Raw genomic sequence first — 17,726 nt, forward strand, 5'->3', positions numbered from 1 at the left:
AAGATACAGAATAATTGGCCACTGTAGAGATGTGTGGGTTGTAGGCAAAGGACAGGTCAGCAGTACAGCTCACAGCTTGTTATTGCTAACTTGACCTCATGACTGGATTTTTGCTCAAACAAGGTTACTAGCTGCAGGTAAGTATCTGTAGTTCTTGTTAGTGTAACATTTGGTCACCCAAACCCAGAGCAAACCCCAAGGTCCTGGTCACGGCTCACTGTTGTGCCCATAACAACTGCCTTTCGCTTTGGGAGGAGCACTCCACTACTCTGATGCCTCCATGTCTTAATGTGAGAGGACCATGGAGAGAACTCTAGGCAATCAAGGGAACCGTACAAACAACTGGAACGGAGAATATGATTGTAGTCAAAGGACAGGACGAGGCTAATCGTGATATAGAAGCATAGTCGAGGTCACAGGATGAGGCAGAATACCAAATAAGGAAGCGAGGTACAAGATCAAGAGACAGGAGCGTAGTCAAGGTCACAGGCCAAATCATAATACAAAAGTGGCGGGTTCAAATCAGGATCCAGGAGAATAGTCCAAATACAGACAAGAGTCAGGACAGGCAACAATCAGGACAAGATCAGGGTCAGGCAAGGTCAAACACGGAATAACAAACTAGAATTACCACCCAGGAAATACTAAAATAGACGTACGTTGGGCAATGCAAAAAAAAGACGCCTTTATATATTAGAATTTTGAGATAGGCGCAATGACACCACCCACGTCACTCGCTCAAACCCGTAAGTGGTCGCTGCGGTCAGCCCTTCAGTACACTCATCGCCATGTATGAGAACGGACGCGGTGGGCGTCCCTGCCATGGGTGCGATGGGCATCCCCGTTGCACACCCTCTATACCACTAGGGTGGGTTCTGACAGTTAGGCAATACAGTACTGACAAACACAATGGTTTTAGGTTCCTGGTGATGCACAATACCATTTAAAAAAGTTTGAACATGCATTACATTTAAATGTTAGACAGTGGTAAAATTAAACATGGGTTTCGCAAGCTGTTGATAAATGTTCCAGTAGAGGGAAAAGGACTGACAGTAAGGAGTTGACATACCCTACCATGTGGGAATTCAATATAAAGTATAACAAATGCCTGATGGGATTATGCTATGGGTATTCCCTAATATATGTGATCTAGGGGTTGCCACCCAGCTGGTATTTTACCAGCCCAGCCGGTAAAACAGCTGCCAAGGCCAGGGCCGGTATTTACAATGTAGTTGTCAGTAAATTTGTAATACCCTTAACAAAACCCCTTGGCCCGCTGGAAACGTAACTGTTCTCCTCCTTCTGGCCATCGACGCAAAATGGCTCCGCCTCCTTTTACACCACAATCTGCCCCTTTTTCATCACGGTCCACCCCTTTTATTCACGCCCTCCCACCGACCGAAAAAGTGGCAACCATAATGTGATCTAATCAGTTTAGCTATGAGCTATGCTTCGTTGTATAGAAGGGAGAGATGAGGGTTAGTAATTCAGTGTTTATGTTTAAGAACCACTGGTACCCAAGATTTCTTCTGAAAGTGTGTGTGAGAAGCATGTAGCAGGGTTCTCTTACAAAAAAAGTGCATCCATTATGACACATTCTCTCCAACATCTTATTAAAATCTTTATTTCTTTTATTTATTTAAATACATTAAAAGCTGGCAGCATTGGCTCAGTGCATTAAACAACTACTGACACATTTCATGCCCCATTTCTAGGCATTTCCTCAAAATTCCTCATAATGGATGTCCTTTTTTGTAAGAGTATACAAGTATCCGCTGCCAGGAGGTAGGATTAATGAACATGACTATTTGGGTCGAATTGGTGAGCTCCATACTCGTAAGTAGAAGTTTTGTAGCAGTGTTCTATCTAGAGACCAGAAGGGCTTAAAATGTTACCTTTTTCAAAGAACTACATGTATTTAGCAGCAAATGAACAGAACAGACAGATCAAAACAGCAACAGGCCCGACAATGTACAACCCGCAATGTTGAGAAGTGATGTTAAATGGACAGATAAATGCATTTTTGTTGAAAATTCTCTTGTATTAATGAGCCTTACATGCTATTGAAAGGTAAACTAAAGCCTAAAAATAACTATGCCTAGAAATGCTGCATTTTATACTGAACTTACTGTAGCAACAAAGAAGTTTAGCGCTTATTACACTACTGATGCAGGCCTTCCAAGCTATCCACAGGAGCTCGCCATCTTGAATTTTGTCGGACTATCTTTTGATCTGCTCTGGACAGTTCAGAAGCCGAGGAGCTACTAATAATGTGTTAATTAATACAATATATATAATATAATCCTAGACATTAAAATGTAAAAGATTTGCTCTCACAAATATATTGTTTTTGTTGTGTTCTAGGCATTGCAGTGGTCACGCACACACGAGGGGCTGTGTTTACAGACAGCAGATACTGGATTCAGGCAGAACGAGAGATGGACTGCAACTGGGAGCTGGAGAAGACTTGTTAGTAAAAATACTAATTGTCAAACATATATGTACACAAAAAAACTGTAATTTTATTTTGTAAAACAGAGGCCAGATAATTATCACTTATTTTGGAGAACATGGCCCTGTCTGGTTGATGTACAGGTTAGCTTTTTATTAAAGATTATTTATTCATATTTTATTTATTTCTTAAAGCATATTTCTTAAAGGGATCCTGTCATCGGAAAACATGTTTTTTTCAAAACGCATCAGTTAATAGTGCTACTCCAGCAGAATTCTGCACTGAAATCCATTTCTCAAAAGTGCAAACAGATTTTTTTATATTCAATTTTGAAATCTGACATGGGGTTATACATTTTGTCAATTTCCCAGCTGCCCCCAGTCATGTGACTTGTGCCTGCACTTTAGGAGAGAAATGCTTTCTGGCAGGCTGCTGTTTTTCCTTCTCAATGTAACTGAATGTGTCTCAGTGGGACATGGGTTTTTACTATTGAGTGTTGTTCTTAGATATACCAGGCAGCTGTTATCTTGTGTTAGGGAGCTGCTATCTGGTTACCTTCCCATTGTTCTTTTGTTTGGCTGCTGGGGGGAAAAAGGGAGGGGGGTGATATCACTCCAACTTGCAGTACAGCAGTAAAGAGTGATTGAAGTTTATCAGAGCACAAGTCATATGACTTGGGGCAGCTGGGAAATTGACAATATGTCTAGCCCCATGTCAGATTTCAATATTGAATATAAAAAAATCTGTTTGCTCTTTTGAGAAATGGATTTCAGTGCAGAATTCTGCTGGAGCAGCACTATTAACTGATTCATTTTGAAATTTTTTTTTTCCCATCACAGTATCCCTTTAAAGCTTTTTATTCTCATTGGCATCAGTCTTGCTCGAGACTGGAAAAATTCAGCCACATACCATGGAGAATTAGATTTGCATTTATTTTAGCGACACCTATCAGGCTGGAGGCTAACTGGGTATTTAAAACTGACCAAAGTTAATATATGAGCCCTTATAATTTGTTGTAAATACTGAAAGCAATTGTATTGCTGGTATAGTAATAGTTTTGTACCTTAGTAGTATCCATTCTCTCACAGCCTCTTGACTCTCCAGCTTTATGTGAAGTATTTAAAAATAATCCCTTTGTGCCTGAATACTTCCCGTAAAGATTTTTTGCAAGCATTAAAAAAAAAACTAAATGCTAAAATTTAAAATAGTCAGCAATTTAGTATTTTATATACCGAAATTGATTCGTACGATCGGATCTTTGCGTCTGTGGCCAGCTTAAGAGGCATGTTACTAACATTGAAGATAAATATCTGGAGAGATTTCTGGAGATATTGCCCATAATGTTACTAAACATGCTCCTAATTCTTTGCTTGTGATGGACAATTGGATATGAGAGGTCACTGGAAAGTCTTCAAAGCCAACTGGAAGGTTATGCTAGGATCAGCCATCTGCCTACATGAGATACTCATAATTAGTGGGCACAATGTACAGTATGTTGCTTCTATAGCCTATAGAAACCAGTTACCAGTTGGTTTTATCAGTCTACTACTACAAATAAGAAAATTCCTATGAAGTTGATAAACTATGAAAAATAAGTTATTTGCATTTCCGGCAAATACAAAATGTGGCTTCATACCATATGTACTAAGACTGAAGGTAATCACAGTGGTTGATAAAGGCAACTCAACTATTGCAATTTAGCACTTCAGATTATAAATCGGCTGCTATGATTTTTATGTCAGATCTTACATTTTTTACAGTGTCATCCTATGCTGTTGTCACTTGGATCCAACAAGAATTAAAACCAGGAGAAGGAGTTGGCTTTGATCCCTTCTTGTTCTCCATCGGTATGTAACAGTTACAGGTCCACTAAAACACTTGAAAGCTCTGAATTAATAAGTAAAGAAATTGTTTAAAATGTGCGCTATCATTTAATGGGTATATGTACATCGTAATAGGCAGTTCTATGATACTTGGCAATATGGCCTATTATAGTGAGCCTTCATTGGCAAGTCTTTGTCTACTACCAGTAGCTGAATGCAAGAGATACTTACAGTGACCACACTAAGGTGCAAATTCACTAAAGTGCGAAGCGGCTAACGCTATCGCAAATTCGCCAGCGTGACGTCATTTCGTTACTTTGCCAATTCACTAACAGGTGCTGGCGTAAATTTGCTAGCGAAGTGGACCTACTCTAGCGCTACTTCGCACCCTTACACCAGGCGAAGTTGCGCTATGGTGAAGGGACCTAATTACGCTAATTCACTTACTTGCGCATTTTACTGAAAGTTACCTCTTGCGCCAGACTTGCCTTCGTCACCTCAGACCAGGCGAAGTGCAATAGAGTAGATAGTGCTTGCTTCAAAAAAAGTTGACATTTTTTCTAAGTCCCAAAAAACGCTGGCGTCTTTTACTTTTTTAAGGGTGATAGGCTGAAAAAGATCGTAAATTTATTTGGGGGTACCCTCCTTCCCCCCTACATTTCCTAACATATGGCACCTAAACTATACAGTGGGCACATGTATAGGGCTAAATAACAACTCTATTTTATTTTATGAAGCTTTCCCAGGCCTGTGTAGTGTAATGTATTTGCTGCTACCTATGCCGTATGCAAATTAGGCATCGGTAGCGTAACTTTGCTTTGCTTGATGAAGTAACGCTAGCGCAACTTCGCTACCTTTCGCCTCCCTGAGCGCAACTTTGGATTTTAGTGAATTAGCGGCGCACTGGTGAAGTGCGGCAAAGTGCGGCAAAGCCAATGCTGGCGCAACTTCGAAGGTAAGTAAATTTGCCCCTTGCTGAGACAGATAGCTCATTATTTACTAAACCTAATTTCATAATTACTAAACCTGATATAATAACTATTAAACCTGATATGGGCATAGGTTTTGTAACTGGTCTGTCTAAGACATCATAGTGTTAACCCATCACTACAGAATTAACTCCCTTTGTAAAGGCCAAGGATTTCAGATTCCACAGTTATCAGTTGCCAATAATATGACACCCGTTTGCAATGACTTCATGTTTCAGCAACGAAAGTGTAGATTTGGCTGACTTAAGGAGAGCATAGGAAGTTAAAACGTAAAGGAACCTCCACCCATCCCCAAATTCACAATGATATATCCCAAGGCCCTGCTGGACCTGGCCAACCCATATGGAATGATTTCAAATAATATATTTGGCCCGGTTTCATATAGGAAAACTGTTATGAAAAATTGGCTTGGATATTGGAAAATCAACCCAAACATGGAAGGATATGTAGTTTTACATTAATATTTTTTTCCCCATGGATTTTAATTTATGTGTGCAGCTGTGTGCAGTTACAGTTTCCCATTTTATCTAAGCATAATCAGGCTCATGGAACCAATACAGCTTTTTTCCTTAGTAGATAGATTTAGATCTCATATTTTTGAGAAATGATTTTAAAAATGATCTACATTAAAAAGAAAACAGAGTAATAGACTCCATACATACCACCCAAATAATAATTTATAAATGAAAATGTTTCATGAACCCCTTCCCCTCAGCAATGTATTTGGGACACTTTCAGGGGTAATGGACTATGTGGGGGAAGTAGGGAGGAGACTATCTAGGGTAGTAAGTCTGGGCTTTTCTTATTGGGGGTTTTAGTTCTCCTTTAAACACCATCATCCCCCTCAGACAAATCATTCCTTATAAGAGAGTTAATGAAGAAAGGAGGAAAGGCAAGTTCAAACACAGTTCATGGTATCCAAAAGGGTTAAAGAAAAAGAATAGTCAAGTCCAGGCAAAGGTCGATTCAGGCAGCAAGGTTCTTAGTCAATATAACAGGCCGAGGTCAATAAAAGGAATCAAGAACAGTATATTCAATCACACCCAGGAACACAACAAGTTGAACCTATAATTGGGCAAGGTCTGCAAGGCTCTGGCATCTTTTATAGGCAGATATTCGCGTCAAACAAGCGTTATAACATCGTGCGTCACGCACGGATGTTGCGCATTTTGATGCGATGGCGTCATGACGCTGCACGTGTCTGACACGCTGGCATCCTAACGATGCGCACGTTTTGACGCACTGGCGTCAGAACGTGCCACGTAGAGGTACTGGGCGTCGCCATCTTGTCCGTGGCGTTGGGTGAACAGGAGAGCTGGTAAGAATTCCTTACAAGAACATTGCAGGCAGCATCAGACTGGGACACCTAGGGCACAACAGAAAGCCTAACATAGTGGGCACGCCAGTAACGTAACTATTCTTGGGCAGGCCTGGGTGATGTAATCTGACTGGGCCTCCCTCCCTTCCAGGCGTGCACCCCCACACTTGAGAAAGGGCTTTATTGGCCCGAAACATGTTGGGGTAAATTTATCAAAGAGTGAAGTTCCGCCACTAGAGTGAAATTCCGCAGCTCTCAATTCATTTCTATGGGATTTTGAAAGGCGTATTTATCAATGGGTGAAAGTGAAAGTTGACCCTTTGATAAATACGCCTATAAAAATCCCATAGAAATGAATGGAGAGTGGCGGAATTTCACTCTAGTGGCGGAACTTCACTATTAACTTCACTCTTTGATAAATATTCCCCATAGTGTCTCACAGACTCTCTATAAGATTGGTGCACCCCCAGGAGTTACACTAATGGGGCCCACCAGCTGGAGTCCAAAAACCTTTTTCATCTTGTTAAGAAGAATTATGGTACCCTCATGTTTATTGTGCAAATGTAACTAATTAATATAACCTAGAAAGTGCTCATTCTAGATGCCTGTTCTCTGAAGGGTATTGGAAATATTTTGTTTATATGTCTGTGAAGGTTCTCATTCATCCAGACCAAGGTATATCTATAGTAATAAGTCAAATCAACTGGACTTGCTGTATTTTTTTTTTTGTTCCTTCAAAGAAATACAGCAAGTCCAGTTGATTTGACTTATTACTAGATATTTTGTTCAGAGATATCACAGCAACCAGGATGGCTGCTTCCAAAAAGACATATTCAGCACTAATTCTATGTTGGCAGATGTGCTCTCCTGTGTGTTTTGTTTGTTGCAATATAGCTAGTACAATCTGTGTAAGAGCACAGAGCAATACAGTGGATACAGACAGGCTTGAGAGGATAGCACAGAAAGACAGACAGTGTGCAGGTGGAACATCTCTAACTATATGTTGTTTAGAGCCCAGACTATATGGTTGTTGAGGAATCTATTGATTCTTGTTCTGCCATTTACATTCCTCCTTTAGAAGAACCCCCCCCCCAGCTCTTTATAATTAACAGCCTCCTGGACTCTCCTGCTAATAATAATAAATATGAATTTATGGGAATAAATGAAACACAAGCAATACTGAAAAGGATAGAAAAGAGTTCATGCTCTGTGCTCTAGAAAGGGCAAAGGACCAACTTTACCAGCTTTTCTGTTACTCTGCATGCCAGTCAATACTGATTGTAGGGGTCATTTGGAAAGCACAGGGTAGGTTGCAAAGTACAAAAAACAGATGGAATCCAGCATGTCTTGCACTCAGGCCTGGATTTGTGGCGAGGCCACAAAGGCCCGGGCCTAGGGTGGCATAATTTTAGTGGCTGCATGCCGCCCAGTCGCAATCCAAGGGAGCACTGGGGACGGGTACACCTGTACTCATCATCCCCAGTGCTCCGACGCATGCACACACACGCAGGGGTGGTGCATGCGTCGGTGCCGGCACTAGGACCCAGTGGCCTCAGGTGCCGCAACACGCAACAGATCTCTGCACTCCAAAATGGACTGGTATCTCCATCCCATGAATACTGTGCTGCCTGTATTCTGGGGGAATATCTACCACATGTCCCCGAACATCCCAACATTAGTGAATACTGACAGATGAAGGCTACAGCAGTAGGGCTGGGTGAATTTTTGCGCCTTGTTTCACAGAAAAAATGACGCCCATAGACTTATATGGCGTTGTGCGTCAAAATAAAAAGACGCGCGCCAAAAAAATTTTGCCGCGCAACAACATTTTTTTGACGCCCATAGACTTTAATGGGTGTCGACAACATTTCGCCGGCGGCAAATTTATGGCGAAACTAAACAGGTCAAATTCGCCCATCCCTATACAGCAGAGTTCTGTACTTATGGCCTATGGCAGGTGGTAAGGACAAGTGCGGCTAGCCTACTGACTGCACTCTGCATTCAGCATCAGATTTCTAATACCATCTATGTCACCTTCTCTACAGTGCCCCATTTTTGCCAGTGATTTGATGACAGGAGTTTTTTCTTCAGCTGCCCAAAATCGTGTGTGCAATTTTGCCATGCACCACTAGGTGGTATGAGCGACTATAATAAAAACTATACAGTTATTGAAAAATTCCAGAAACTATTTTTTCAATCCAGCCTTAAGACGAGTGATACATTTAGGAGTGAACAACACACTTACAGGCATCAATTCATTTACAGAAAGGCTACGTAGACACGGGCAGCTTTCTCTGCTTGATTTCTGTGTTTGAGTTTTGTGCGTAGAAACAGTGGGCAGTTTATACTCGTGTTTAGTATCTGCTTTTAGAAAACAACAGATCCCTGCACATATATTTGTTGACAGCAGTTATTCATAGACTTGATGTACATTGTACTTAAGACTGCTATTCTGGATGTCAAAAAACCTATGCAGATGAAGTTGTTTCTACAACATGAAGGTGGATTATTCATGCACTCTATAAGTGTGTTTCTCTCTCTTTATACACATATATATATTTATATCTTCTTTATAGGTGAATGGCAGAGTTATTCCAGCTTAATACAAAATTCAGGGATGACTTTTCAGTCCATACCAACAAATCTGGTGGATTTAGTGTGGGGAAACCAGCGTCCCTCGCTCCCCAACAAGGACATTTATGCCCTGAAAGACGAGTTCGTAGGTAATGTCATTTATATGTACATATTTAATCATTAATTTATATATTATATCTTTCTCCTGGTGCATTCCCTATTTCCATTATGGTGCTTGCAAAATAAAAAAAAAAAACTGGGTGCTTGGCAGTGATTTCCAATTTCTTTTTTAATGGGGGCAAATTGAGCATTTTGTCACTCTTCCATGGAGCTACAAAACACTTGGCCAACCAGATGGTTTAAATTATGAATTTAACATGTCAAGTTATATATAATGTACTTTTAAAGGGGACCTGTCACCCTAAGAAATAATTTCAAATAATTTTTTATCATTTTAGTTGAACAAAATGAAACTTATCTACACTATATTTATTATTTAAATTTAGTTTCCTTCAGTCTTGGAATTACACAATCACAGCACACAGACAGGAGCCATTTTGTGGACACTGTTATTAAGACAAATTGTGTTTCACCCCAAAATCTTGTGTATGGGGGACCTAATGCCCATACACATTGCCCTACACAATTATAGAGTGTGAGGAGGGAGGGGGAATGTGGGGAAAGCAGTGACATCTAGGAAGTGCTGAATTGAAATTAAAGTAATTGACTGCCCCACCTTTATGCTTCAGGCATAGAGGCGGGGCAGGTAATATTTGATTGACAGCTCAGATATTTAAAGGAACAGTTCAGTGTGAAAATAAAACTGTGTAAATAGATAGGCTGTGCAAAATAAAAAAATGTTTCTAAAATAGTTAGTAAGGCAAAAATGTAATGTATAAAGGCTGGAGTGACTGGATGTCTAACATAATAGCCAGAACACTACTTCCTGCTTTTCAGCTCCCTAACTCTGAGTTAGTCAGCGACTCTAAGGGGGGCCACGTGGGACATATCTGTTCAGTGAGTTTGCAATTGATCCTCAGCATTCAGCTCAGATTCAAAAGCAACAGATATGACCCATTTGCTCCCCCCTCTAGTCTCTGACTAGCTCAGAGTTATAGAGCTAAAAAGCAGGAAGTAGTATTCTGGCTATTATGTTAGACATCCAGTCATTCCAGCCTTTATACATTACAGTTTTGGCTAAGTAACAATATTAGAAACATTTTTTTATTTTGCACAGCCTATTTACCCAGTTTTTATATTTACACTGAACAATTCCTTTAAACTCCTTTATAACAGGTATGGATGCTTTAATGAAAAAAACTATTTGGCTTCCATGTTTTATTTGCAAATTACTTTTGTTATACAGCTTTTTATGTGTAGATGACAGGTCCGCTTTAAGGCTTTTTCTATGGTTTATAATTACTTTCTTTGGAATAAATGGTGTTGCTTACAGCCAACTGAAAATGTATGTGTTTGTGGTATTATGAGGGTCATACCCGCTCTTTGCAAAGCACTCTTGGGTCTCCAACCCTTACAAATGATATTACTGAAATAGAGAGAGGAATGTAAGGAAAAAAGAAAGGTTGGTCTAAGTTGGGGTTGTTTACATTGATGAAGAGGCACAAAGGTAATGTCAACCCCAAAAATATTTTTTTTTGCCTAATAAAAGAAAACATAATGCTCAGCAACTTTGCATTATACATTCATTACAATTTGTATATGGTTTTTAAGTTATTTGTATATGTATTGCTATTGAAAGCAATGTTTGTCTGTCCCGGTCTATTCTCTGCCCTGATGGCTCAGGACAAGCCAGCTGATTAACACACCTGTCCATGCTGGAGAACTAAGACCTTTGCAATATTATTTTAAAAAGTATCAACCAAGCAAATGCTGCTTTCAAAAGTAAGGGGCCGATTCACTAACTTCGAGTGAAGGATTCGAAGTAAAAAAACGTCGAATTTTTGTGCTCCTCGACTATCGAATTGGCGTAAATTCGCCTGAGTAGAATGATTCGAATAGATCGAGCGCAAAAACGCTGCGACTATTCGCCATTCGATAGTCGAAGTACTGGATCGAGCGCAAAAACGCTGCGACTATTCGCCCATTCGATAATCGAAGTACTGTCTCTTTTAAAAATACTTCGACTGCCTACTTCGCCACCTAAAACCTACCGAATTGCTTTAAAAGCCTATGGGAAAGTCCCATAGGCTTGTTTTCCAAGTTTTTGATCGAATAAAAAGGCATTCGATCGAATGAAAATCCTTCGAGCGAATATTCGATTGAGCGCCTATTCGCCAGCGCGTAAATTCACCCGAATTGCCTATTCGATTCTATTCCCCAGTCGAATTTCGAGGGATTTAACCCCTCGAAATTCGACCCTTGATGAATTTGCCCCTAAGTGTTTTTACAAATAACTTTAAAAGCACTGAACATTTTTAATACATGTACATTGGAAAGTTTCTTAGAATTAGATTTTCACAAATTATTATTTTGGGGTTGACTTGCATATATACATGGGGACATTACAAAAAAACTGATGCTTTATCAGTAGATCCTTCCAGCAAACATGAGGTCATACATTCAGAAGTTCCATTGTAAGATGTAAAATTGGGCATATAATTGAATCCATGAAAATGGCAAATATATTGTACAGTAGTTCATTGTCCTGTACCCATGTATCTGAACCATGCTGTAATGTGTGTTACATCTGTGTAAAGCCCCTTCCCTCTTTTTCATATACTGTATTGTTATGATCTCTCTAAGCATTGTCCTGCCTTGCAATAGAAAACTGATATGTTTAGGAGAAGTTTGTTTTCCTAGAAGTATTGCTTTCTCCAAAGAAAGAGCAAAAAACCCCTAGTTCTGTAATCACATGCACACTTGTTAATGTTTGTTGTAAACAGTCTTTCTTATAGGAGTCATTTGTTTGTTTCATTTAATCTCTTGTTTTCCCTCCCTTGCTGAGTCCAACAAAAAGGACAATGACACAGAAACATTTACTTTTATTATTTTAGACTGTAAGCTCTAATGAACAAAACCCTCTATACCGCCTGTATTTTTCAGTATTTATATGTAACTTATATCATGTTTATACTCTACTATTGTGCTGTACTGTGGAAAATTTCTCCATTTTGTCCTGGAGTGCCACCCTGCACCACTATAATATTCCAGCTACTTTTTCTATAAGTGCTATCTATCTATCTATCTATCTATCTATCTATCGATCATCTATCTATCCATCTATCTCTATGTGTATATATATATATAAATATATATATATATATATATATATATATATATATATATATATATATATATATACACAATTTATGCAGTATAACATATTTGGTAATTTCAAAAAATCCCTTTTGTAAATGTCCCACAAGTTGTCTTGTATGGAATATTTCCCTTGTATTTCATAAACTGTAATTATATATATATTTTATAAATTATATGCATGAAGATGAAAAATTATCTGAGAATAAACACAATTTTTGCTGCTGTGCTTTTTATAACCCAGGAGTAAAAAAAGAAACTGGTATAATAGATATGTGGGTCTATGATTTTTGCGGATTTTACAATCCCCGGCATTATGGAAAAAACCTCAGTGGTGGAAACCGCTGCAGTGCTTGCTGGAAACTGTGGTGCCGTTTCTTAAACACAAAATCTCTGGAAGTCCCCAAAGTATAATGTACTCTAAGACACCAATGCCAGTCAGAGATTATATTACATGATAATGTTGCTTGCATCAAGAGATTATAAAACGCAAGCCCATTTCCATTTTAGAACACCCACACTTGTCTGTCAGATCTGGATTTTTTGAACATTTTCACCTACATATCTGGAGGAGTTTGTATATTCTCCCCAGGCTTCCTCTGAGTACTACAGTTTCCTGCCACACTCCAAAAACATACAGGCAGTTTAATTTATTCTTGATAATTGGGCCATAGTTTGAGTGATAGGAACCTTAGCAACCAATCAGCCGATAGCATTAGTTGGTCATTGGTTGCTAAGAATTATTTTGATTGTTGCAAACATTGTGCTTTTTATTACATTTATGTTATAACCAATCATCACTGCTATGGGTTCCTAGAAGTGTCCCAGTTTACTTAGTTGGCCCATCTCCCAGGGAGCCAGGGTAGCAATGAGACATTTTACGAGGTCCCTCAGGGGTGTCCCTGCTAACTATATTTAGGCATGTATCTAACATTCATACATAACTCTCTATCTTATTATACCTAAGGAAGCACCTGGCAAGAGAAAGTGTCCATCATCCGTGCAAAGATGAAAAATCATGCGCAGAAACCATCAGCAGTGCTACTGTCTGCATTGGAAGAAACTGCATGTACGTAAATACTACATCAGTGAATGAACTGATACCATGTTAAACTGCTCAGAATGGCATTGTATATATTTGCCTTAAATTCATTACACATTTTACAAGAAATAAACTAAAAGGCATTTAAGAAGACGAGAAAGAAAACAAAGTTCCTTGACTTTTTAAAATGTTACTGTTTCAAACCACAAACTAGACTCATTTACAGGTAAGCAGCAATAGGCAGTTTCCTTGAGGTTTCAAAGGTGATATTTTTCACCAGTACGGTAAAACATAGCAAAATCAGTAAATAACTTTGTTTGGTTTAATGCAGTAAAAATAAAAAGCTAATGCCTGTATGGTTGCTGTATGGACACAGATATAACAGGTAATTTATGTAAAGCTGCAATGCTCTATAAGCACATGTGTCAGTTGCCCCTGAACTGTCACAGAGAAGGCTCAAGAAAGCCCTGTAAAATTATTTGATACAGGTCTCACATAGCACATTGTGCTCTCTCTAGCACATACTGAAAAGATGGCATAGAGGTGGGTGCTTGTATATCTAATGAAAACTAATATTCAAAAGTAAGGTATAGATGAGGACATCAGTAGATCAAAAAAAAAAAAAAAAAAAAAAAAGACTTTCCATTTCATTGGAGATGATTAATTCACAATCTATTTAAGTATAACAAGAAATTCCATCCATCTCCCTGGGGCTGCAATGGGGACAGCACCAAAGACTCTAGAGATGTGAAACTGAATAATTATTGAATAAAAGCACTGACAATTGTGCCAGTTTAATCAATGTATCTCTTTGTTGGTGGTTTAATTATGATTAGGAGAATTATATTTCCTAATTATATTTATTAACAGTTTATATTTGTGACTGCTTTTCTAATATTTAAGTTTACAATTTTGTTTTTCACCATCTTTTTTAGTCTTTCTGAAACAGCTCGAGGGGGTGTCACTAACTGTTCTAAATTGTTACATTAGTTGATACATTTCTTTTCTTTGTCTCTATTGAGCTGCGTTTCATTACAGGCAGCTGTTAGAATTGATACAATAGTTGTTAATATTCCACAGATGCTGCTCAGCAATATATCAACAATTGTAGCAAATTGTAACAATTCAGACATTGCCCTTGCATGAGACTGAAACACCAGAGACAAACATTAAAATTAAAATTTTGGAAAACGGTCAAAAAAAAAGCATGGAAAGTAACTGAAAAAAGTCTTTATTTCTGGTGAACAATCTGAAAGCAACTGAACTGCAAAAGTGTTTGGAAGGTGAAGATCAAGAACATTACTTTTAGCTCTTGTTGAACAATAATTCTTGCATGTAACTCCAGAGCAGTGATATGTTGCAGTACCCAGCTTTCGTGTTCTCATACAAATTCTATTTCCCATGAACATAATTGACTGAATCACAGATTAGCAAATATGTTAATACAATAATCTAATTTTTAAAGGGCTTTTCAATCTTCGAGGACAGGACATTCCATATAACCCATTCTTCTATTCGTATACACTACTTACGCTGGACTCTGTCAGGTAAAGTAAAATTAAACTTGATGTATTGGGCCATTCTGGGCAAAAAATGCTGCCAGTGCATCCTAAAAACACACAGCTCAGCAGCATTTCTTCTCCTCACTGTATGTGTAGCCCTCAGTGTAGACATAAGCCATAGAGCGCCAGCTATGGGTTATCTACATTATATGCACCCACCAATCATGCCACATGTGCTACACTCTCTGACTCAACCAATTAAATTTTTATCTAAGAGTTGAGAATGTCCTTGCACTTGGAACACCATGAGTCAATTATCAACCTCATAATAATGAAAGCTTCATTTTCCAATTGATTTAACAGAATTACATTCAATGTTCAGTCAATTCTCGTTTGCTGTTCCTACCATAATTGAGGAGTCTACCTATAAAAAAGAGTTAAAATAATAAAAAAGGCCTGTCCAATTGGAAATCATAAGGCCAGATGCATGCCTGGCCCATTAAAGGAAAACTATACCCCCCCCCAAACAATGTAGGTCTCTATTAAAAGATACTGAGTAAAACAGCTCATGTGTAAAACCCTGCTTCATGTAAATGAACCATTATCATAATAATATACTTTTTTACTAGTATGTGCCATTGGGTAATCATAAATATTTAAAAAATAAGGGCCGCCCCCTGAGATCGTACGATTCACTGTGCACACATACAAACCACATGTAAGGTCACATGAGCCAATTAACAGACAGAGTTCTGCCTTTTGCTTCCTCACTTCTTCCTGTTACAGTTAGTGTTGTAGTATTTCTGGTCAGGTGATCTCTGAGGCAGCACAGATACAGTCACGAAATGGTGGTTCAAGGCAAGAGATGTAAAAGGGCAATATTTATGTAAATATATATTCCAGTTTGGTAAGATTCTTTAATATGTCATTCAATTTGATATAAACTATCTGTTGCTTAAGTATTCATTTTGGGTGTATAGTTTTCCTTTAACATCTGAATAGTCAACACTCTTCACATGTTCATGGGTCAGGCATGCATCTGACCTTATGATTTCCAATTGGACAGGCCTTTTTTTTATTATTTTAACTCTATATTATACTATTTACACAAACAATGTAAACAAATAAATTTCACAGCCTTTTACTATCATTTGTATATTAGTGCATTGTTTAAAAGGGCACCTATATAACAGAAATTATATTTATCCTTATTTTACTTCCACTTTCCTAAAATTCCTGCTTTTTTGCACACAAAGCAAATCACCCTAAATGTTTTCTTATGTGCTCAACTGATTGTACCTACAGCTGTGGTCTGAGCAGTACCATTCCTGGTGCATATTAATGATCATTTACTTTCAATGCTGTTGATAATACAGTAGAAGGTATTTCATCACTATTAGGAAGTCATTGAAAATACAGTGACTACTACAACTACGTGAACATCATGTTTAGAACAATTCTGTGTTTCAAGTTCACATTATGGACACCTGGGGGCAGATGTATCAATGGTCGAATTTCGAGGGATTTAACTGGGGAAGAGAATTGAATAGAATCGAATAGGCAATTCGGGCGAATTTACGCGCTGGCAAATAGTCGAATTGGCGAATATTCGCCAGGCGAAAAGGCGCCCCGATCGAATATTCGCTCGAAGGATTTTCGTTCGATCGAATGCCTTTTTATTCGATCAAAAACTTGGAAAACAAGTCTATGGGACTTTCCCATAGGCTTTTAAAGCAATTCGGTAGGTTTTAGGTGCCGAAGTAGGCAGTCGAAGTATTTTTAAAAGAGACAGTACTTAGATTATCGAATGGGCGAATAGTCGCAGCGTTTTTGCGCTCGATCTATTCGAATCATTCTACTCAGGCGAATTTACGCCAATACGATAGTCGAGGAGCACAAAAAACCACTCGAAATTCGAAGTTTTTTAATTCGAATCCTTCACTCGAGCTTGATGAATCGGCCCCTAAATAACTCCTACAGATTGGCTTGAAGAGTTAGTGAGTTTTAATACACATTTGTCTGTGTGTGCTTCCTCTCACAGTGAGCCATAAGTCAGTAGTCTTATTCTTGGAGTTTGCTTCCAAAACCATGACAAAGGAGTTTCTGAATCTTGCTTTTCCTTAAATTAAGAATTTCTGTCTAATCAGTGCTTGTTCATATCTATCTATCTTGCTTCTATCAGTCAGCATTGAGTAGGCATTCACTGGCCCTGTACATATGCAGAAAAGAAATCTATGTTGTGTTCTGGCTGACATTTTTTTTTATTTCTGTGCTGTGTATGAATTTAGGATGTTTGTTAATGTAAGCCGAATCACCAGTGAAGTGCAAACCTACCTGAACACCGACTGCACACCATCTTGTGTCCAGCTTATTGAGTACGATCTTCTTAGAGACACACTATTGGAGTATGTAAAGGGAAATGTGAAGATATGGATTGGGCAAAGCTACACCAGTTATGGAGTATATGAAACTATACCAAAGGTACTTTATTAAAGGACAAGGAAAGTCTAAAATAGAATAAGGCTAGAAATACTGTATTTTGTATACTAAACATAAGCATGAACTTACTGCACCACAAGCCTAATCAAACAAATGATTTATGCTTTCAAAGTTGGTCACAGAGGGATGTCATCTTGTAACTTTGTTAAACATCTTTGTCTGACCCTGACACTGCACATGCTCAGTGTGGTCTGGGCTGCTTAGGGTTCGTCATAAACAAAGCTGCTTGAATTCTGCATGGCTGGAAAGTA

General features: G+C 38.6%; 1 protein-coding gene across 1 annotated transcript in view; it reads left to right on the top strand.

Annotated features, from left to right (window-relative positions):
* The window catches only part of xpnpep2.L (X-prolyl aminopeptidase (aminopeptidase P) 2, membrane-bound L homeolog), a 39,602-nt gene that overhangs the window by 11,744 nt on the left and 10,132 nt on the right, over window positions 1–17,726 (top strand). The window contains exons 5-10 of the mRNA XM_018229931.2: window positions 2,365–2,469; window positions 4,213–4,299; window positions 9,159–9,305; window positions 13,400–13,501; window positions 14,940–15,021; window positions 17,265–17,457. Of these exons, the coding sequence (XP_018085420.1) occupies window positions 2,365–2,469; window positions 4,213–4,299; window positions 9,159–9,305; window positions 13,400–13,501; window positions 14,940–15,021; window positions 17,265–17,457 (716 nt within the window). The remainder of the gene's footprint in view (window positions 1–2,364; window positions 2,470–4,212; window positions 4,300–9,158; window positions 9,306–13,399; window positions 13,502–14,939; window positions 15,022–17,264; window positions 17,458–17,726) is intronic.

This window comes from Xenopus laevis, chromosome 8L, assembly GCF_017654675.1.
Source record: "Xenopus laevis strain J_2021 chromosome 8L, Xenopus_laevis_v10.1, whole genome shotgun sequence".
Classification (NCBI taxonomy): domain Eukaryota; kingdom Metazoa; phylum Chordata; class Amphibia; order Anura; family Pipidae; genus Xenopus; species Xenopus laevis.